This window comes from Melospiza georgiana, chromosome 3, assembly GCF_028018845.1.
Source record: "Melospiza georgiana isolate bMelGeo1 chromosome 3, bMelGeo1.pri, whole genome shotgun sequence".
Classification (NCBI taxonomy): domain Eukaryota; kingdom Metazoa; phylum Chordata; class Aves; order Passeriformes; family Passerellidae; genus Melospiza; species Melospiza georgiana.
This window is the reverse complement of record NC_080432.1, coordinates 69367899-69390603: the sequence shown is the minus strand read 5'-3', so window position 1 is coordinate 69390603 and position 22705 is coordinate 69367899. Positions and strand designations below refer to the sequence as shown.

The 22705-nt window shown below is 40.9% G+C and overlaps 1 protein-coding gene across 1 annotated transcript in view; it reads left to right on the top strand.

Moving 5' to 3' along the window:
- Positions 1–22705, top strand: part of MTHFD1L (methylenetetrahydrofolate dehydrogenase (NADP+ dependent) 1 like) — a 141633-nt gene that overhangs the window by 82543 nt on the left and 36385 nt on the right. The window contains exons 24-25 of the mRNA XM_058020302.1: positions 12228–12335; positions 13783–13935. Of these exons, the coding sequence (XP_057876285.1) occupies positions 12228–12335; positions 13783–13935 (261 nt within the window). The remainder of the gene's footprint in view (positions 1–12227; positions 12336–13782; positions 13936–22705) is intronic.

Below are 22705 nucleotides of genomic sequence, written 5' to 3'. Positions count from 1 at the left end.
CCAGCTCTCAGGTGCACACAAAGAGCCCAGGTGACCCAGTCCTGTTCCTTCTCTCCAGTGATCAGATTGGAGTCTGCCAGTGCAATACAGTGCACACAATACACGGGTCAGTGCAGCTGCTGCTGGCCCCAGGCCCTCAGTCTATGTAGGAGCAGCCCCCAGGGCTTCTGTCCTGCTCCAGCTGATGGCACCAGAGTCCACAAGCCCCTGAGGACTGCTGCTGCTGGGCACAGCCCTTTCCTCGCACTCTCTGTCCTCATAGTGCAGAGCAGAGAGCACACCCACACAAAAGGCAGTCAGAAACCAGATTTAATATTAATAGAGAGGTCCTCAAGCACGTAGCTCAGTTAGTCAGACTACTGGCCAGACACCTTTATACAGAACTGACCCCTTCTTCCTCTATTCTCTCATGTTCTTTCCACACTTACACCTTTTCAATCCACCTTGATTGCTCCCTTTTCCCATCTTTGCTCCTTCCACTAAACAATCTTTAGACATTCCCACTATCCTCTTTGCAAATCCCATAATAAGGTTCACACAGTCCCAAAATCTGCTTTTTCATACATCCCATAGATTCCTGTGCTGCTGTAGGCAATCACTTCCTTTCATTTGCAAAGTTTTTTCATCAAAGAATTTCCCTGTTGACCCATCTTGGTGCATTTCACACCAAGGACAGTGGTCTCATCCTCCCCTTGGATTGTCATAGGAAACAGGCTCAGGGTGCTCTAATTTTCTCTGATTAGGTTTTTCCAGTGATTACATTAGAGGGTTCCTCCACCTGTCATTGTTCCTCTGATCCTTGCTGGGGCTTCAGGGCTCATTTGCTTAGCCCTTAGATAACCTAACAAAGGACAGTGTGGTCCAAGTTTCAATGCTCTGTCTGCCAGAGTTAGGGACTCTTTTTCCATGCCTCTGCAGTTGTCTGCAAGGTAACATCCCAGCATTGTGAGCTGGATGTGAGCTGTCCGGGGGAGCTTGGATCCCTAGCAGCACTGGATGTGCTGGGGTACCACTGTGCTGGCAGAACATCTGGATGCACATATTGCCAAGGAGGTTATACAAATGATTTCCCAGGGCCTTCCTGGCTATCCATATGTGGGTGGGTTTAAATCTGAGCAGCCAAACAGACTTCTCTGGCTCCAAGGAAGCCCTTGTCAAGTTTCAGATCCTGTGCCCATGCTACTTAAGTTTCTTTAGAAAATGTTCAAATGCTATTTTTTTACAACAGAACCTTAGCTTCATTCTTTTAAATGGCTGGAAGTTCCTGTTTTGATTCTTCTCTCCAGAAAAAAGTTCAGCCTGAGGTAGATATGCCCTATGGTCATCTTAAGTTCTCTCTTCTCCTTGATATGCACCCTGTATCTGTTGCACCCATTTTGTTTTTTCTTTCCACCTCCCCTGCTGTTTCACAAAGTGTCAGTAATCCAGCCAACCCATATCAGTATTAACCCCTGCCCTGACAGAATAGATGGAAATGAGTTGGATGGAATATTTTATGCATAATAATAAAAGATGGAATATTTGTGCTGCAGCATGTATTCAAGGCATTTTGCCCATGCAGCAGTTTTAGAGCTGAAAAATGGACAATGTATAAACCTTTCTAAGTTTGTCTCTACTGAGATGATCTGAAAACTGAGGCTGTCATCTTCTGGGGCTTATGTAATAAAATGGGGAAAAAAATTCTTTGAGAAATACACGTTACAGTTTCCTCACTGGACACTTGTGTTAGAGGGATTGTGCATTAACCTTTGACAAGGCTCATACCAAAGCTCTGGTGTTACTATCCACTGTGTAGCTTACAATCTGGTCATACAAGTGAGTAAAAAGGATTGGTAGGGGTGGACTCTGCCTATAAAGAAAATCAGATTGATTTCCACTTTAATGTCTTTCCCAGACACGTCGTTTCGTGCTGTGTTGCATAAGCAGCATGAGCACAAAGGGAATGAATCACATCTTTACATCAACTTAGTATCCTGTAACTTCACACAAGTACTCTAAGCCTCAAAAATACATTGAAGGGATTTTATAAAAACATATAAAGATTTTTAAATACTGTAAAAAAGTACATTCAGGCCAACAAAAACAGTGAAGTGTAAAGTTCAGGCTTCTGTTTCATCCTTAGTGTGCAAAGGATGGGGACTGAAGCAGCTGGAAGTAGGAGAGTGAAACAGCAATGCTGCCACTTTTACAGTATGTAGGTCAATTGGTTACTAGGCTCACAGAGAAGTGAAGGAAAGCCACCTCTTCCAAATAAGCCTGCCCTAATTTTTTTTTTTTTTTTTTGGTCGTTGTAGCAATTTTGAGGTGTGGTTTCTGCTGTTCAAAGGGGTAAAATTAAGAAATTTAAGGAAGATAGGAAGCAGTAAAATAGGATTCAGACAGATTATTTCCCCCCTCATTGTGCCTAAAGGGGGTGTAAGTGAAAGGACATAGTTCCATCCCTTATCTGATTGTCAGACTTGTCCAGTTACTTGAATAATATTAAGTCCTGATTGCCTCAAGTTCCACAGGATTTACTGTGGTTGTGGGTTTTTTTCTGTTTTCTTTCCATTTTGGAAGGTCAAAGAGGGGAAATACCCAGCTTAAAACCATTACCACTTCATTCATATACCTGTCTCTCTTCATGAGATTGCTCTACTGTTCTCTTTACTCCACATCTCCATTTAATCCTGTCATGTCTATGCACCTTGTTTTTCTATTGGAAAACTTAATCAGAATTTGCTTCCAGAACTAGCTATAATTAGAAAAATTTCCAACAGCACAGACTGTAGCTATAATAGGTTCATTCAATATTCTGATCTTTTGTTAGAAAGCAACACTCAGAGTATTTTAAAAAAAGCTTCAAACCCTTATATGTAAAACTGGTTAATATCCTTTCTTTCTAGTTTGAACAAACTTTGCAGTAAACTTTCTTATTAGTGTGCAGTCAGACATGTACTTAGAGGATAGCCCATGTCAAGTGGGCTCTCTTTGTTTCATTTTTTTTTTTCCAAATGCATTCATCTCTGTAGTGCTTTATGTAATTTCCAAATATGTCTTTGAAAACAAAAGTTTCTTTGAAGGATGTTTACAAATACATGTTTACAATATGTATAGTGTGAGAAGAAAGAAGACTAGAAGTATAGACTAGAAGAAAGTATTTTCTAGATCTGTCAAATGCTGGGAGTTAAAAGTTGAGAATCAGATGTTTTTTTCTGAAGTATCTTTATACCTTTATACCATCTTGTCCAGTGAAACCTGAGCAGGTGCCAAATGAGCAATTTTAGACATCGGACACAACACAGTTGTGTGAGTTCAGGATTCAGGCTCTGCTCCTGTTCAGTATCATAGCAAGCCAGTCTAATTAGAAGACTGTGCTCATTTTATTCCCTGAAGCATCTAATTTGGTCTCTTTAAACTTCTTTGGCTGTCATTCCATGACATACCCTCCCACTTTTAGATGGCTTTTTGGGTTCTCTTTTTTTATTTCTCTAAGCAGGCAATATTTTTTCCTGGAGGCTGCTACTTGTAGTTTGACTTTTTTTAGTCTTGATTATAGCAAGGATTTGTTTGACATTTGGTATGAGATGAACAAATATTTTTGGGGGCTTCAAATGAGAGTAGAATACCTCATATATGGTTTGGGGAGTGCCTGGGCGTGGCAGTCATTTCATGGATCAAATACAAGACATGACCTATGACAAGTAAATCCTGCACCATCTCCACTGTAAAAGTGTAAGAAAAGAACAGAAACAGAGTACCCTGGAATGCTGACAGTATTAGGAATTGCACAGGTCAGGGGGATTGGTTCAGGAGCAACAAGGAGTTTTCATATCATAGACTTCAGAGTTTATAACGTAGGTTAAAATATTATTGGCAGTAATTGAAGTAAATACTTCAGTTGTGTGGTTTTAGTATAGATTTTTGCCCCCTCTGCACAATAATCTCTATTAAGTTACCGTTGAGTTGGTTTCTTGCAGAGTGTTTCTCTTCAGTGTTTGAAGGATGGGTTTGTTTAAAAGGCCTCCTGAACTCTTTGTGAAATCATCTGTGGCGGTTTATTTTAATATATATTCTTGCTACATATGGAAAATATCAAAATATCAATCCTCTTATCACTGTTGACTTCCCTTCTGGGCTCAGTTTTCTTGAAGTATGGGTCTTTAAGTTGCAACAGAAAGCTATTACTCAAAATAAAGTTGACTGAACCATTAAAAGTAAGTTTAGATAAGTAGGGGGAGGAACGGAGAGGATGGAAACGCATCCCATTCCCAAATTTCCCTGGCTCCAGCGCCTGCTCTTGATCAGGAGAAGGGGGAAGCTGTGTTCCTCACTAATGCACGCCTGCTGAGTGACCTGCCTTCACTCTTCTGCCTCCTCTCTTCTGCTGTGGTGAGCTCTCCCTCGCCTTAGAGCAGCCCTCCTCAGCCTGGGATGGGAAGCATAGGTCTGAGGAAGGTTTCTGAGGGATACATTGCCCCTTCCTGCAAGCAGCTGGAGTGGAGTGGGCACTGGGGAGATGGAAGAAAGGAGGACAGGCATTTGGCATGAGGCAGGATCAGCACATCTGGCTGCTCAGTGAGTTAGCACCGTCCCCTTCAAAAAATGACATGGTAACCTGACAAATATTATTGAAGAGCTTCAAATAACCACATATATGCTGCACTGGAAAACTAAATTGGAGACTCTAAAGGTCACAAATGGGAGGGAAGAGAAGGGGTTGTTCCAGCCTTCCAAATTTGTCAGATGACAACCTTTTTTGACAGTGCTATGCCTTTAGGTAATATCATGACAAATGAAAATATTTCCAGGTTATACAGTGAAAGTTGATTGCACAAATATTTTGGCAGAGTGCAGTGCATTGCCTGGCCAGCCTGCAGAACAAAGGAGAACTTTCTCAGCTTGGAACCATCCACTGGGAGCAAGGTTGAGTAGCAGCACTTCTCAGAGAGGCATTCAAGCAGCGAGCAGCCTCAGCTCTGGTGTTTTTCTTTCCCTGCTGGGAGCATAATAATAGTTTGGGCAAATCTGGAGCATCTGAGTCTGGAGTTTTGTTTGCCCCTGCCTCTCTTTTGCTGTGGCGATGTGGTGTGGGCTGTCACTTATCTCATTCCCTGCAGTCTTTGCTTCAGCTGTCACAGACAATGGGTCACTCAGAGGGGTCTAAGGGTAGCATCAAAACAGAGAAAACTGCCAGCAGGTGTTCTCTGTGCATTATTTTCTCTTCCATCCATGATCTCCCAAAGCAAGAATGATCTGTGAGTGATGGAGGAGGAAGAGCCCCTCAGTGCAGGACAAGGCTCCTTGGTGCATGTACTGCAAGAGGAGGAGCAGCTCAAAGAAGAAGGCACAGTCAGAAAGGTTCATGTGGTCTGTGTTTGAGGACACCAACCTCCAGGGGAATATCCCAAGGCAGAGTGTTTCTTACTGTTTGTAAACAGGAGTATTTTCTGTTTCCTCTACTAATACCACAGAGTTGCTAAGCCGTGAAACCCATCCATCCATTGTGCATCTGCTGTCACAGCAGCCCAGCAGACCTCTGCTCATTTGCCCAGGAAGCAAATAGCTTCTGTGTTGTTCTCTGTACAGCACAGAGTTCAGTCATGTGTGCACCTAATGGAAAGTCCTTAGGTACTGCTGGGGTGGGAATAAATGAAATGGTCCTTACTGAAGCTTTTCCTAATAATTGATGGCAATCATTTCTCATCCTGAAATGCAGGCTGTGCTGCCCTGCACTGTATGCTGGGCTTTAAACTATTTCCCCCCTCCCCTCTAGTGCCAGTAAGACATCTAGCAATGAAGCCACATTAAAGAGGAATTCCATAGGTCTGTACCACCCACTCCTCCCACTCCCATCAAAGAGATTTCTGTGGAGTCTGGACACGTGTTTCACTTAACTGGGTGTTCTGGGTTGGAAGCTATCTTCCTGCCACTCCATGTCTTTATTTGTGGATGTAGGCTCTTGACAGCCCTGTACTTTCATGTTTGTTTTCATTATTTCCCTATTCTTTGCTTAGAACAATTTTCTTATGCACAGCTGGAATTTCAAAGTTGGGGAAATGGAAAATAAATCTCTAAGGCCACAGGCTTAGGTGTTGATTCACAAACTGTTTAGCTTGACTGAAAATGCTTTTCCACTAATTAAAAAAACCAACTCTCGTCCTGTGCCAGCAAAGGAAGAGGAGTGCTAAAGACTTGGAAATCCTTTTGTCAGCCACAGATCTTCTGGAACCAGAATATACAGATACTTTAATAAATGTGTTTTTATTTTATCCAAGGGAAAAGCTAGAAGTAGGAGTTTGAATGTGCAGAGTCAGCTATTGTTTTAGCACTGCACTCTGTCACCCCACACAGCACCTTCAGCCATACTCCCATCATGTTTTCATTTGGCAGCCTTCCCAAGGAGAGGAATGAGTGATGTCTGCATGCTGTTTCACTTAGCCAACCAGCAATTCTTCTTTATTGCTTTCAGTGAATGTGTAAGTTTAAAAAAAAAGTGCCACTGCCTTGCATTTCAAATTATATTAAGAATTTCTGCTAAAACACAAACAGCTTAGTAACAGTGAGCCCAGAGGTTCTCACCTTATAATTAAACTGGTGATGTCATAATTAAAAATAGGCATTGAAGCTGAAGTGAATGTTTGAGGTACTTGAAGTATTAAATATGTAAGTTACAAGTAAATATTTGTATATTCTCTGGTTAAATGCATGTTTTTTCAACAGAATCACAGTTTTGTTGGAGAATAAAGTAGTTTTATGTTACATAAATGTGAAGGGATCCTGTCAGACAGTGCTTTAGTGTTGGGTATTCACTTATGGTGCTCAATTTAAACTAGACCAGGGCTTCTCTTGGAAGTGGGACTTACCTGCAACCTAGTGGGATATAGTATGACTAGGGACTCACTGCTGTTGTCTCTGACTTTACAGATATGTGTTCTGTTGGTGAGGAAGTCAGGAGGATGTTTAAAAGCAGAAGAAATTAAAGAGGAAGGGAATAGGGGTGGTTTTCAGCAGTCTCAGGGATTGGCTGTGGGGAGTTAAAAAGATTAACTCCTTTCTCCAGTAGGGGAAGAGCTTAAAAAGTGAGGTGTCCAAATTAGGATGCAAAATGAAGATCTTGAGCATAGTCTCAGACCAGATGCCTGGTAATATGCATGCTTTGTTTCACTTCATACTGACTTTTGGCAGGGAGACCGATTTCAAGAATCCCAGCCAAGGTGTGTGTCCCTGCCCCAGCTCGCTTTTTCTGCTGGTACCTTTCAGTGCTCAGATTTGAACAGTTTGAGCAATTCTTCCTGCTTCACACGGGCTTTGCCTTTATGATAAGGTGGATGTGTGAACTGATATGGGGTTGCAATAGGGTTTTTTCCCTGGGCTATGTTTTGGCCTGGCTGACTGTCTCTGGTGTGTGCAGCTGCACAAACAGCAGTGCTGCCCTGGTTGCACTGGCACTTGGGTGAGTGTGAGCAGCAGGGGATACCAGGGTGAAAGGAAGATCTGTTGTAGCTGGTCTGCTGTCCATGGAAATCCTTATCAAACCCTACATGAAAAACAGATAATCTGAAGTCAGCTGTTAGAAGTGAAGGAAGAGATGAAGGAAATGTGAGAAAAGGTTAGCAGAAATTAAGCACTATTCAATTATGTTTTAGTGAAAACATTGCTGTCAATAGTAAGGGAAGAAGGATTTTGTAATAAGCAGCACCACTTGGCACTAATATCATGTGTTGCAAGTGAGATGGACTGGAAGTGGCAGTGTGGCTGGATGATAACACTGGTATGATTCGGTTTAGATAATCAAAACACTCCTGGGAATGACAGACTCTCACCTTTATCAGTGCTGATTTCGTGGTTTAATCATTCTCTATCAAGTAATGAAATGTACAGCTACATAGATGCTGTTTTTGTGAAAGCAGTTTGTGCTTTAGCACTTGTTGTGCTTTAGCCTGGGAGATAATCTCATTTATGGTGTGGGTGCTTGGCAGCCTCAGCAAGCCTGTGTGTTTGTGCTTGCCTGAAAAGCAGCATATGGCTTTGGTAGCTCTAAATGTGTGAGATTTCAGAAGTGAACATTCTCTCTGGCAGGAGTGGCAAGATTGGTTGTTTCTGAGAGAATCTTAATTAATTGTCTGCAGATATTTCTATTGTGTCACCCTGAAGCATCCTCTTACATTCAATGTAAATTTACATAAGTATTTTATGACATCATTTTCTCAGGAAGCTGAAATTGAATTTGGAATGAATTCTCTGAAGCTGCCATAATTCCTTCAGCAGTAGTACTGATAGGTAGTTGCATATCTATAAAAGTCAGGTTCTGTCCAAATCTGTAGTGTCTATTGTCTATCTGTCACCTAATCTTCACCTAAATCTACTTAGTTGTGCAACAGTCACAACTTTACATAAGGGAACTGAGAAGAGGGACAGCTTTTATTGCTGAACATAAATCTTTTATGCTTTTGACACTCTGGACATTTTACAACTTTCTTTCTCACCCTAGCTCTCCAGGTGGCAGAGGTGCTGTGAAATCAAGTTGTTGTTGATATGGGTGCATCAACACTCCCCATTTAGAATTTTAATCCTCCTTTCCTTAAGACTCTTCTGGTGATGGCCTGCAAGTGGTTGCATCAGCACAGCTAAGGGTGCAGCACTGGAGTTTGCTAGTGGGAATGAACAACCAGTTCAGGAAATTCCTAAGGCCATTGTAAAAAATTCTCAGACAAAACAAGAAGTGAGAGATGGTGTCCTGCTCCTGGCCTGGACAGGGTTAATTTTTGCAGCAGTGCAAAGGGGGCAGACCAGGAGGTTATTCTATACAACCTCACATCATGGGGGGAAGGGAAAAGGAGTTGCTTCCTGGGAGAAGGAATTCCTGGAGGGTCTTGGTGGGGACACTGAATTGGAGAGTATCATTCCCAAATCACAGCAGATGTGAAATTAATCTTTTTTTAAAGTATCTGAGATATGTGGTTTCTGCTGGCAGACATTTGACCAAAGTATATAAGTCACAAACAGGTAGTTCACAATTTTTTTTTTTTCTAAATAAGTCTGATACCAGCTGGAGCAACAATCCAGCATAAAATCCCCTAATGATTTAGTTACTTGTGCAATAGGAGTTTAATTTTTCAGCCCCCTTCTCCATGTGAATTAGCATTATTGCTACATATGGTGGATGTCTTTGCACATCAGTGAGACTGTTTTGATAGTGAAGTGCTGAATAATCAACAGTTTTGTTGAAAACCTAAAGCTAAACAAGTGTCTTGTAAATCCAGGCTTCTGCTATGTAAAATGCCTCTTGAACAAGTAGAACTTCATTTCTGTTAAAATAACATTGTGGCACTTTCAAGCAAAATTAATTTTTATTTCCTGTGTAAAGCATTAAGTGTTTTTTAGCTTGGAAAACATTTCTTTAAATTAAAATGACGTTTCCTAACAGTATTATTTGATAACTGAAACACAGGAAACTTTTTAGCTTGAAATGCCCTGATACACTGTGATTCTACATAGATAATGCTTTAAAAATCACAATAAATACTAGGAAACAGGTGGATCCTTAGCATGGTGTAGTGTACTCCTTTCCCTACTCCTGAAACTTCAGGAAGGAAGCATATCTGAGAGTGTGCATGTGCATGGGCTGTGTTGATGCCCATAGCACATCTGTGCCTTCCTGCTGGTTTCTGTCTGAGTTTGGCTCAGCCGAGACTCATCTTGCCTCTGCTGAGGTTAAATAGGCTCAGACTCTCCTCTGACACCATGCACACATCGCCTCACCTGTTTGTGTGAGCATGCCTGGCAAGAACATGATAGGCTCAGGAAACCACTTTTTTTTGCTATTCACACTCCCACATCTCCTTCCTCAATGGTGATTCTTCTGAGGTTACATTTGCCAAATTTGAGGTGTGGGTACTGACCCAAAAAGTATCTGAAATTCTGGTTAAAGAAAAAACAAGCCAGGAAAAAAGCCATAAACCATAAATCCACAGGGATATGCTTTGACTGTCCAGCTCAGACTCAGCCATGCAACACACTGCAGATATCCAAGGAGAAGCAAAGTGCCACCACTGTCATTAAAGCACTCTCCTCTGATATTAGCCAGAGCCCTGCTGGGTTTCTTTTGGAAAATACAGCTGTGGTCATTGGAAGGGGGCTGAAGGCACAGTAGTTACACGGCTGTCAAATTAGTTTGAAATGTTTTGACACAAATGCAAGTTGAATCTAAATGTCCATCTGCATCTCAGTGAATTTACTGAGGTTTAAGCAGAAAGCTGTTAGTTTCTATGTTGGCCTGCTGACAACAAGGAATGGAATTCCTTTTGCCTTTCCATTTGCCATTGCTGTTAGTCCTTTACTGCAAGCAAACAGCACCCAGAAGGCAAATTAACAGACATGTTTTGCATTTCTCCCACTGTGTTGAAAACTGCCATGGATATGAACGTACTTAATAATCACCCTGAGACAAATTTCATCTCGTGATGGCTGTCCATGACACTAAGTATTCCATTCAGCTTGCTGCTGCCAGGAATTATACCCAGGATATTTGCAATGTGCTATCTCCAGTCCTGATTAGATTAGATTTTCCTGCACTGCTTGGATTCCTGTAAAAAGCCTGTTGTTGGGAATGTGACATTATTCCACCCAATTAAGGTGCAGTAATTGTATCGTGAGGATGTTCAGAAAGTGCCTTGTGAAGCTTCTTTAAACCTGTCTTTGTAATTTCAGATCTGAGGGGGAATTTTAGCTGAGCCTTAGTAGCTTTTAACTGCCTTACATTTAAGGTACTTGGAAGTCTGGAGAGATTCTTTTCTTGTGATAACTCTGTTACTGAAGTTCTTTATTAATGTAAGCTTTAATTTTTCTAAAATTTAATCATAAATACAAAAAAGATTGGCCTGACACAAACCTTTCAACTGATGTGTCTTTGCAGAAAAAGAACTACTTCCAGACAGGTATTGCAAAAATGTGGTTAACTATGGAACTTCCTATAAATGCATCAGATAGGGTTCATTATTCACAAATTAATTAATTTCTTGCCTTTGTTGGAATAAAATTGTAAACTTCTATTTTGTGTCCTGGTGCTTTTTGTATTGCTTTTTGGATTGTATTTGTATTACCAAGTCTTCTTCCCCAAGTGATTATCTCTCTAGACTTTGTTGAGCACTTATTCCATGGGTGTTGTTAATTAAATATTCTACAAGTTACAGATGAGATATTCCCTTTAATATTGTACACATCTCTGGCCATCTATAGTGAGCACAGAATTATCTGAACTCGTGGTAAGATGCCTCCTCCATCATCCTGTTCCTATTGAAAGAAGTCAGAGAGTGCCTTGTTTAAAATAGGCCAGAGGAGTCACAATTGCTGTCTCCTGGGTCATTAAAAACAAAAGGAAAGAGAACAAGGAAATAGGAAAGAGTTGTTTACTCTAAATACACAAAAATGATGGCACAAAAAGTAAATGCCCAATCTGTACACAAAAACCTGTTTCTTGAAAATATGTTAAGAGTTTTGTAACAGATTGAGTGTGAGAGTCTGCCTCTGCCTTCAAATAGAAGCTGTGAAGACAGAACTTGTTAAGTTTGAGCTGAATAACATGATGTGAATACTCTTGGAGACTGGGATTAAACTTAGTGACTTGGGGTTTCAAAATGAATTTTAGAATTCTTTCATATTATTTTTTTAAGTGTCCAAAGTGCTTTACAATATCAAAGCTACAATATAAAATATGCATGTTACAAAGGATAGGAGGTAAGAATAATAATAATGAAAGAAAACCACAATCAAAGGAGCAGTGATCAGGAATTTTCTGCTACAATTCCTCACTTCTCGGGGGAACCTTCCCTGACTGCCTCCTACCTTGCTTTGTCTACTCATGTAGGTTATCTTTATTCTGATATGAAACTTCCTTGTCTAGTGATCCCTGCTAACCCAGTGAAGATTGAGGTGTAGGTTATCTCTTCACTCTCATAACTAGATGGAAGTAATTTTCTCCCCTCACTTCAGGTGAGCATAAGTTCACGTTTTCTCCTCTGTAATGCACAAATTGTGCAGCTTCCAAATGATGGAGTAGCTGAAATCACAGCTGTTAGTTTATGTACCTGTGGCTGTGTATCATATGCATCACCACTGCTCCTTGTTCTTGTGCTTTAGCGAGAGATGAATGATTAAATGAGAGATTCAGAGACCTCACTCAGCAAACAAGATCCTAGTTTCTCTTGGCCAGTGTTCATCCTTGTATTGTTTCCTTGTCTCTGCAGCTTCCTATTGTTGAAAAAATAAGGATCATTGCTCAGAAGGTGTATGGAGCTCAGGATATCGAGTTGTCTCCTGCTGCCCAGTCTCAAGTTGATCGTTACACCCGGCAGGTAAGAGCACCAGGGAATTGTGTAGGTAGGTGCACCAGGGAATTGTGCTGCATGTGAGTCTTGGGAATCATCAGGGTGTAAATGTTCTCAGACTGGAGTGTTAAGTCAAGCTTTGCTGAAAGGCATGAGCTTACCCATGGTAGTGAACTGTGGAGGTCAGTATGGGTTGGTTTGGATTTGGTAGGACAGAATGGTTTTAACCTTGAGGGCAATCTCCTGTGAGATATGAATGGAGTTCAGAATACTTCTGGGATTGTCCATGAAACTGTACTTTCTGTGCAGTTTGGGTTACTCCCCTAAACCTGACAACTGCGGATCTGCAAAAGTTGCTGCTAGAAAATGTAACCAATTTTAGCATAAGAGTGTTCATTTGTACCTGCAAAAAAGAGTTTGCAAACACAGTAAGACCTGTGCACAGCTATACACATTGATAACAAAGGTCCCAATATTTGTAAAATCTTTTGATTTCTTTCTGTTCCTATTCGTAACTCCTACTTTCAAGGAGTTACGAACAGTAGAACATGAAATACATCATCTATCCTAACGCGTGTGAGAGCATGTTACAGTTTAAAAAGTTTTGAGACCATGTGGAGAGGTGAATGTGTTTATTGTAGTGGAATGGCTTCTGGACATAAATGTGGCTGGAGCCTTTCTGTCAGAAAATAGAAACAATATGCCCAGGAAAAACTCCTGAGTAAACTTCAGCAGCTTGGTCAGACAAGAAGAAGTCCTTGGTCAGACAGGTGGACAGCCATCTTCCCTAAAATGCAAACTTCCTGAGAATTAATTTGATTTTTCTAAATGGAAAAGGTTACTTAGTGTACTGGAAGCTAAATAATCCATGGCCTTTTTTTTCCTGCTATGATTCTCCAATCCATTTTTTAGTCTAAGTGTTAGTATATTAGGAAATATTCTCACAATGACACTTAAAGAGTTGTCAGCACTGGGCTGCAGAGACAATTCCCTGAAGTGCCACCTCTCCTCCTGGCCCTGTTTGTAAAAGAATTGAACAGAAGAGTGGAAGGTGCCTGACTCAAGATTAATCAATAACTTGGAGATAAATTATGGGCAGGGGGAGCTACTAAGGCACTTTTCCTGATTTTCTCCCACATTTTCAGTAATTAGCACTCTGACATTAGTGAAGGGGGTGCCATCACCTCATGCAGGTTTTATCTTGTTTAAAAACAAAGAAAAGGAAAGCATCATGAGCACCATCTGTGTTTACCCCCAGGAAGACACTGATACCCTTAGAAAATTTTGGACCCTGAATCCTGGTCTCAAGTTGCTGACTGGATCATTAGAGCCCAAAGAGAACTGCTGTACGAGAGGTTTCTAGAAGATACTGATAGCAAAACAAAAACATAATGTGCCTTTACTGTGATTTTAAAAACATTTTTATTTTCTTTCCTTTTTTTTTTTTTTTTTTTTTTTTTTTTTTTTTTGTTAGGGATTTGGAAATCTTCCCATTTGCATGGCCAAAACTCACCTATCCCTCTCCCATCAGCCTGAGAGGAAGGGTGTTCCCACTGGTTTCATTTTGCCGATTAGCGATGTGCGAGCCAGCATTGGAGCTGGATTCATCTACCCTCTGGTAGGAACGGTGAGTGCAAAGCGTTCCACTCGTTAACTCCCCTTTCACCCAGCTTGACAGGGAAGTGCATTTCCTGTTTGCCTCTAAAAATACTGTGTAGAACCATGTGAGTTCTTGCTTTTGTATGATAATCTTATCCTCAAACCTTATGGAGCGTTGATAGGAAAAGATAATCAAGAAAATGCAATGTCATATAAGAGCTTTGACTGTCGGGTCTGAGAGAATGGTTCTTGCTGTTGCTTCTGTTGCTGTTGTTTTTAGGTTAGTCTAGGGTGTTTAGGCACCCTAATGCCACAGAAAAATGAATTTACTTGTTGTTGCCTTTTCTTATTCAAATTGCAGCCTGTGAATAACTAGTTAGATATTATTCTAAATTTTATTTTTTTTATCTATAATTACAAACCATTTCAATGCATTTAGATTAAAGTAATTTTGTTGGGAATAGAGTATGCTTAAAAGAATTGCTCTTCAGCTGATGAGCCTGATTTGCTCCCAGTCTTTGTGAACATCACTAGTGGTGCTGTCAAAGTAAGTTATAGTGGGAAGGGGTAGATTTTTAACTGCAGAAGTAATAGCACATTCCTTCTCCTTTATTAGAGATTTAAACAATGAGGTGCTAAAAAGAGACAATCATCATCCTTTCTTCCTATCCATCCTTACAAGTACAGACTGAGATTAGGAAGCTCCTGATATTTCTTCCCTTGCAGGTCTTATGGAAATAGCTGAGAAGTGAGTTGGCTCATGCCTTCTGCCAACCACGCACATCTTCATCCAAACAGCAGTTGAACTGCATCTGACATCTCCTAGCTAGAGTTATTACTTACATGTCGCTGATTCATGGGATGGTGCTGGAGAAGGGATGCAAAAGCCATTGCATTTCCGGAAAGAGTACTCTCCCAATGTTATCTCATCTTCCCAGAGCACGGCCTGATTTCCTTGTGTAGCAGTACACTTAGGAAAGGTTGAAAGTTTCTAATCTATTGTTTTGAATTCCCTCCGAAACAATCAAGTGTTTGAAATGAGGAAGGAAGTACTTTCTGACCAGGAGGGTTCCTGGAGTTCAGGAAACTGTGTCACTTTAAGTCACTGGACTTGGGGATATGCTTTCCTTCTGCATGACCACATTATGCACATCCTCCAGAAGCAGAGCGCAGCTGTGTATTTAAATCATGTAAGGCTAAATTCCAGTTACTGGTGACAGGGTTAAAATTTGTCAGAACTTCTAGTATCTCCTTCATGGCCTGGATTCAAGTTTGCACTGCAAGTTGTGTGTCATGAAGTTATGAGAAGGAGTGCATGTGAGTAATGGGCAGCAACTAATTCAAATCCATGAGGGAGCTTTTCTGCTGGATGTCAGAATGAAATATTCTTGGGTTGAGCTTTCTGAATGAGTCACACCCTGCATGCTTTGCTATAAACTAGCTGCAGTTCGGTGTCATAAATCCATAGAAACTGTCCATAGGAGCAGTATAAACCAAACCAAGGATTACCTCTTTCTGTTGCCATTTGGAAACCAAAAAATGAAGTTCTTTTGAAGGATATTTTGTATATGAGATTTCTTTTTGGAGGAGAGTGTAAAAAAGACGTTGAAGTTAGTTAGCCCGACTTTGGTGAGAAGCAGTATTAGCCATGGAACCTCTCCCATATCCTGAGCTGGGAAGGCAGTATAGCCTGTGTTATGTATTCCAAGAGAGTTTGTAGGCGAGGTATTGTATAAACATAAGATCCCCAAGAGGTAAAAATGTAAATACATGGACATCGATCATTGGTTGTTTGGAAAAATATTGCTAATGCTCAGGAATGTAATGCTCAGGAATGTGGGACAGAACACTTCTTGGAACCATCACAATTGCTACAAATCAGAATGAATGAATGAATTTGAATGTATTCCTAACATCGTTAACGCACAGTTCTTTCTTTCGAATTAAATTATAGCAAGAGGTCCCACTTGCTGCCTTTCAGAGTGGAGAGTTGTGAGCATCATGAGACAAACTTTCATAATGTAATTGCACCACGACTTTCAAAACCACTTTTCTAATTTGTCACCTTCAGATTTTTTGTGCACATTGTTGTCAGCAACTATGTCTGAGGGTTAGTGTTACTTTTTAAGTTGTGCAATAAGAAATACTTTTGATGCCTAGCTTCAAAACTGAAAGCCTTCCCTTGGCATTTCTCTTACTAATAAAGCTATCTGAAAGTGTCTGCCAGAACAAAGCAAGTATAAAAGGGCATGTCCTGAAGGCTTAGAGTGGTTGGAAGTCAATGTTGTGAGTAGAGGGATTACAGAAATCAGAAATCCCAGTGACAGCCTATGGTGAAAACATCCAGTCATGACAGTGGACTAGATTTCTTTACATAGGAAAAAAAGAAGGAGCATATAAATTTTTTTTCCCTTCCACTGCTTGCTGGCTAACTGTGTTTAACAGAGAGGTCCCTTAATACCTAAGCTGCTCAGAACCTTCTTATAACTAAGGCTTTTCTGATGGCAGGAAAAAAATACTATTTTTCATTAAAGTTGTAGCGATAATTCTGATGCTAATTAAATGTCAAACACCATTCTCAAAGCATATTCTTTACCAGGCAAACTTCTCATATTCTAACCTGTCAGAACTGATCAGTAAAGCAGGATGTCAAGAGTTCTGCTCCAATGTAATGGGGAAGAGCATTACAAATGAGAGAGATAAGTACTGCTGAAAGATAATAAACTATCTGCAGTAACTAGCATTTGTAGTTTAGCCTTGTCACTAGCACATGCAAAGTAATGAGATTTGTATTTATCCCAGCTCTGATACACAGTGATTTTTTTAAAACTAAATATTTAGCATGTTGTCTTCATATTCTCTAAGCAATATTTGGTTTGTGTTATGGTTGGCTCCAGTTCCCATACAGCATGGAAGTCTTTCCAGGAAAAATGAGCTGAGCCTTATCAGAGGAAATCAGCAGTGAAACAAGAGGTGCATTTAATTAACACTGGCACAGCTTTTATCCAAGTTCTCTGAGACCATGACCCAGAGGGCTACATCACTCTCACAGGTGGACTGTTGACATCATTGCTTGGCTTAACAGAGTGATGGCAGGAAAGCTGCTGGAGTATATGTAGGAAACCAGTGAGGTCATTCACTAGCAATGCTTGGGTGGGGAGTTATTAGATTTTTTGTAGTTTGTGTGTTTCTCTCCACACCCACCCAAAAAGCCATAGCAGTTTTGTGCTTTCTCACATTCAGCCACATTTCCATTGTTCCTTTTCATGTGAGTTGCAAGAATGCAGGAAGGTCATAGAAATAAAACCTGTTGCCTTTTGCCTTTGGGAAGTGATGCTACCAAATCACTGCTGCAGGAAATAAATCAGTGTTTGAGTCACAGTGAGATTTTTAAGCACGTACTGCTCTTCTCCAGCCATGCACTTTCATTTCAATGGGTTAAAATTACAGGCATGGTCACTCTGAAAATATGTGGAGCCTTTGGAGCCATGGCCAGCTTCCAAATTCTCACAATGAACTGACATCCTTCAGATATCAACATATCTGAAGAAAGGTCAACCTATTACAGAAATATTTTTCTCCTCATAGAGAAAGAAGTTCAAGTCTCTGGAGCTAGTGCTGAAACTATATCCCCTTGGAAGGAACTCTTTGGGTGACCCAGTGTAGTTTGAAATCAGTGCATGGGAGGAACAAAGCTCTAGCTCACTTGTGGGTGAGAGCCAGGACTGCCCTGCCAAAATATTACCTGGATATAGGAAGAGGGAAAAGACCTCACAAGTAAATATTTTTATTAATACTTTCAGAAGGAAAATACTGTTCCCTATTGAATTAATATCTTCTTTCTTAGTGCGTAAGAGCTTATTAAGTTTGGAGAGTGTGTATTGAACATAAGCTGGAGTCCAGGCCGCCTGAAGTGAAATTGCAGTTTTTCAGTAGTGCATGATGCTCAGATTGCCTCCAAACTGTCATTTTGTCACTTTTTTCAGGTGCTTTTATGGGACAGATGAATAATAATTGTTTGATTGCTCAACTCATCCTGATGATCTATGTAACACAGGGTAGCATTTCAAAAACATAAGTGATGGTGAGGTTTATATTTGCTTTGTAAAACATTTAGCTTGCAGTTCAATTTTGTATTGTTTACAAAGCATTTAAGCTCTGCTAGTTATTCGGACCACTCTTGGTCCAAAAAAATGTCCCTGGGATGTGGCATTTGGCCTTGTATAGTTGCTGTGCTGTGCTGTAGCAGTGCTCAGAACAGCTAGGTGTGAAAGCTAGGTGCTCACAGACTCTGTGGGCTGGTTTTGAGATAACGGCAAGAAATGCATAGTGAGAGTAACTGCAATGAGAGTAAAGGAAAGTCATAAAGTTCACCTCATGTAGGAAAGTAGGTTAACAATTGTTTAGTTCTAAACTGGAAATTGGTAACAGGGAAAGAAAAGCTGCCCTCTGTTAGATGCTGTGCCTTTGTATCTATCACAGTAGGTGATAGATGAGGGACAGGGGTTTTCTGAATTACAAAGGCTGCATCATTCCTGTCCAGCGACCAGCTATGCACACATGGAAATGCTGAATGATGTTCTACTTGGGGGAAGGCTAAGGATAGGGTTGATGGGCTGGAGGTGACCAGATAGGTATGATAATGGCTGGAAGTGAGGGTGGGGACAATCACCCTCAGTCTGTTGTGTCTAAAAGCCAAAGGCTGAGAGGTTAGTTAGTAGGCTGAGGTTAGTGTAATAACAGGAAATCCACTTCTGGCCCTTGGTGCATTGCATGATGTGATTGTGATGATATTGGGGTGGCCAGAGAGGGGAGGGTCTCTGTAGATGAGGCAGAAATAGTCCTAAGTGAATGATTTAGCTGAAGGGCTAAGGAAAAAGTTGTAAATTATAATGGAATGGTTTGCCTTTGCAAACATCCCAAGTGTGTGGACTGTGAGGCAGTTAAAATTCAAGGATGGCAGTGTCCAGTTGTGAGCACAAGTAGGAATAGAGGATTGAGGGCAGGATTGAAGAGATGGGATTGGCTGGAAAGGAAAAAACTGAGAAAAAACTGATGGGAGGAGATACCTGTGAAATGACTTGGAGACACATCCAAGATGTACATGGAGAACTGGAAGAGGACACTGACATAAAAACCACAAGGGTTAAAGAGCTTGGAAGATGTTCCAAAAGCATTAGTTAAACAATGAGATGACCTAAGATCTGGGCAGGAAGAAGTCATGTGAGTAATGAATGTAGTTACAGGAGAGCAGAACATGCCTTGCTGATGACTAAGGATTATTTTTTTTTAATTTAAGAGGAAAAGAGTAGACATGTCAGTGTTAACCTAAAGTAGTTTATCTGAATAGGTAAACTTAAAACTTATTTACAAGTACAAGAGGTGACTTTCATGTTTCACTTTAGCCAGAAAAATTTTCAGACTCATCCCCTGAAAATGCATTTTGATGGTCTCCATCTCTTAGGGAATTTTTCCTAACCTCCTTTGCTTTACATGTGAAAGGGCATGGAAGGTGTGGTGGATCAGAGCTCAGAGCAGCTGCAGAGGAGTTTCCCAGGCTGGTGTGCCAGGCTCAGGAGTGCTGGAGCAGATGTTCTCAGTTTAGAGGAGCTGACTCGGCACAGCAGCCCCGGCAGCACGGATTCACTGATCACGGGCACTGCCTGGCCAGTGCAGACATGTTTGAGCAATGCAGGAACCAAGAGAACTCATTGTGCTCTGGAACAGTTTTGTTCATGGTGGTTGTGAATGTCTTGCTCTCATCAGAGCTGGGAAGTTGTATGTAATGAACTCAGTGCAGCTTAGGCGTGCAGATGCCATCAGTGCAGGCAAATGGGAACCACCTGGAGTGCACGTGGAGCCAAAGGCACACCTCTGGGAAAGCATCCTTTGCTCAGGGCCTTCAGGAAGCCTGGGAGTCATTAGGATCCTACCTGTGATCATAACCAGTTTGGGTATGTCTTCTCTCTGTTTCATTCCCTTATCTCTGATTTACAGTCCATGATCTCCATAAGAATGGATATGGCTGCATCATATGGAGAGTAGGGCTCTTTAAATGATGTACATTAGCTTATTTGCTCAGGGCTTGCCTTTAACAGAGATGTATCAGTTAAAAGTGGGAAGTGCAATTTGGACAGAAGCCAGCACCAGTTTTGGACAACTGCCCTTGGATTTTATGCATGACTTCAGAGAAGAAATAGGGATGTTGCAGTGGGAATGCAGGCACGTGCAAGTCTGAGCAGTCAGTGAGTGCCTCTTGCTGGGTGTTCTGCAGGGCAGAGAGGGAAGCAGGTGGGTGAATCGTGGCAGCCTCTCTGTGCTGCAGCCGTGCTGCCTGCCCACCCTGGTCCAGCCTGCAGCTCTGACCCTGCTGGCTGGCACACCTGATGTGTCCAGAGCGGGTAAATGGGTTTGCTTCAGAGCTCATCCAATCAGCTTGGCATGTGTGGACTTTGATCAGATGTGAAGAGCTCAAAAATCAGTTTATGGAATGCCTTGAAAGAGTAGTGTTAAGGGCTAGATTATGCTATCTATGTGCAAGATGTACAGACTTAAACATTAGAGAGGGCAGCCAGGGATTTCTTCCCCATTCATGATATTTTGGGTGACTTGCTGTGGGAAGAGGCTGATGCTGCCAGACAGGAGTCACTGAATCTGATTGCTTTGGGGCAGGATGGGTATTGCTGCTGCCTGTCATGGTTCAGTGTGGTAGCAGCAGCCATCCTTCATTCCAGCTTTCTGCTGTTCCTCTGTATAGGAAAAAAATGAATTTATGTTTCATGCTCTCTATTTTTGCTTCAGCCTGATAAGCTTCCTCAGTTGAAGAAAGTGAAGTTTCTGAAAAGGTTCTCAATGGCTCAAATGTGTTAGATATCCAGCCGTTCATTGAGGAATAAGTAGTTACTTTTTAAAACTATGTGCAATTTTTTTGAGAGGCTGTCTTATGCTCACCTAAAGGAAAAAACCATTGTCCTTTCAACATTTTTACAGATGCATTTTCAAATGCTGATTTGCAAATTTTAAAAAGATTGATTCCTTGATAGCAGCAAAAAATTTTACAGTTTGGATCAAGTGAGTGAATTTTTTCCAGCCTGTCCAGTAAGACAAACTATCTAGCAGATGTAGATAGCTGTACATTTGAGCTTGGCAACTTACTGTTACTGAAACTCTAAAAATGATTTAAAGCTAATAAGAAGGAACCTAGCTGGAGGCTGCAAGTCTGTGACTGAACAGTTTTATTGAGTTCTGGATAAAAAAGGTGAAAGATGTTTTGAATAGTATTCCCAGCAACTTACTGTCTTTTGTTAAATTGTGACATATAAAATAAACAGCATGCTAATTAACATTAAAGAGGGATGAATATTTGTGCCTTCTGGTCAAAGGATTATCCTTGTTAAAACGGGAAATGGACTCTGATTTCCTTTTTTTAAGTATTTTCTCCATAAACTTTGTGTGACAATGTGAGGTTAAAAATAGGTTACAATTTTCGACAGTAAAATATATATCTATTATTAGTTAACAAATAGCTTTTATGGGGAAGGAAGGACATTTTCCAGATTGTTTTATATTGAAATAAATGCATCCTGCATTTGTTATGCACAAAATAGTATTTACTGAGAAATTAGAAACTGAGCTTCTCTAATTTATTATGTTGTGACATGGACTGTAGAAGCTGTAATCCTCAACATTTACGTACTGTCTCTTTGTATTAGTAATTTGCTAGACAAGCAAAATTTTTACTTTTTTTAAAAAATAAGGAGTCCAGAAGTACAAACAGTAAGGTCCCCCTGACAATTCTGGGACAGGACCATGAATAAAATTCACAATTTCCTGGCCTACAAAATCATGAGATGTTTATGTCTAAGAATGTGAAGAATCAGCATGGGGTATTTCCATTGGAGTAGGCTGACCTACATTCTGTGCACAATGCTAAAAGATAAAGTTATGCTGCTACTCCTCCCCTACTCCACCCACCCACCCACATAAAAATCCTAAAGTATTTCCTGAGATATTCCTCATGTGTCCTTATTTTTAATGTACAAATGCTGGCATGCTGAACTTTCCTTTTGATAAGTGGTAATGGGTTTGCTTTGAAAAGAACTATCTTTCTTCACTTATGAAATTATAAAATGCCATGAATAGAGCATTACCTTGTGACCAACTTGGCCTCACATCAAGTCCTGTGTGCAGTTTTGGGTGCCACATTAAAAAAAAAGGTTATAAAGCTATTAGAGAGCATCCAGAGGAGAGCTGTGAAGTTGGTGATGGGTGTGGAGCAGAAACCTTATGAGGAGCAGCCGAAATCACTTGGTTTCTGAAATGAACAGCAGAGGAGACTGAGGGGAAGACCTCATTGCAGTCTATAGCTTCCTCTCTCTGGTGGCCAGTGCCAGGACCCGAGGGAATGGCAGGAAGGAGAGTATTCCCAATGAAACATGCCTGACAGTGCTGCCATCTGGGACAGCTGCAAAAGATCCGAGATGTGGCACCAGATGGGTGGGTGTTCACTTTGACAGCAAAGTTTGGCTTCTTTGAGGTAATTTTGGCCCTTACCTCCATAACCATCCAGTGGATGATAATCCCATGCTAGCTTGACACTTTACAGATTAGTGCCTGGCAGCTGGACATTCAGCTTTTCTTAAAGTCATATAAAAATGCCTGATACAAATGGATCAGTCTTTTTAACTGGTTTCACATTTTTAATAATGGTTTTAATAACATGTCGAAGTTTGGAGCTAGTAGGCTAAATAGTTTCTCTCTAGGGATTCCATATTTTCAGAAGATAAAATTCTGTAATT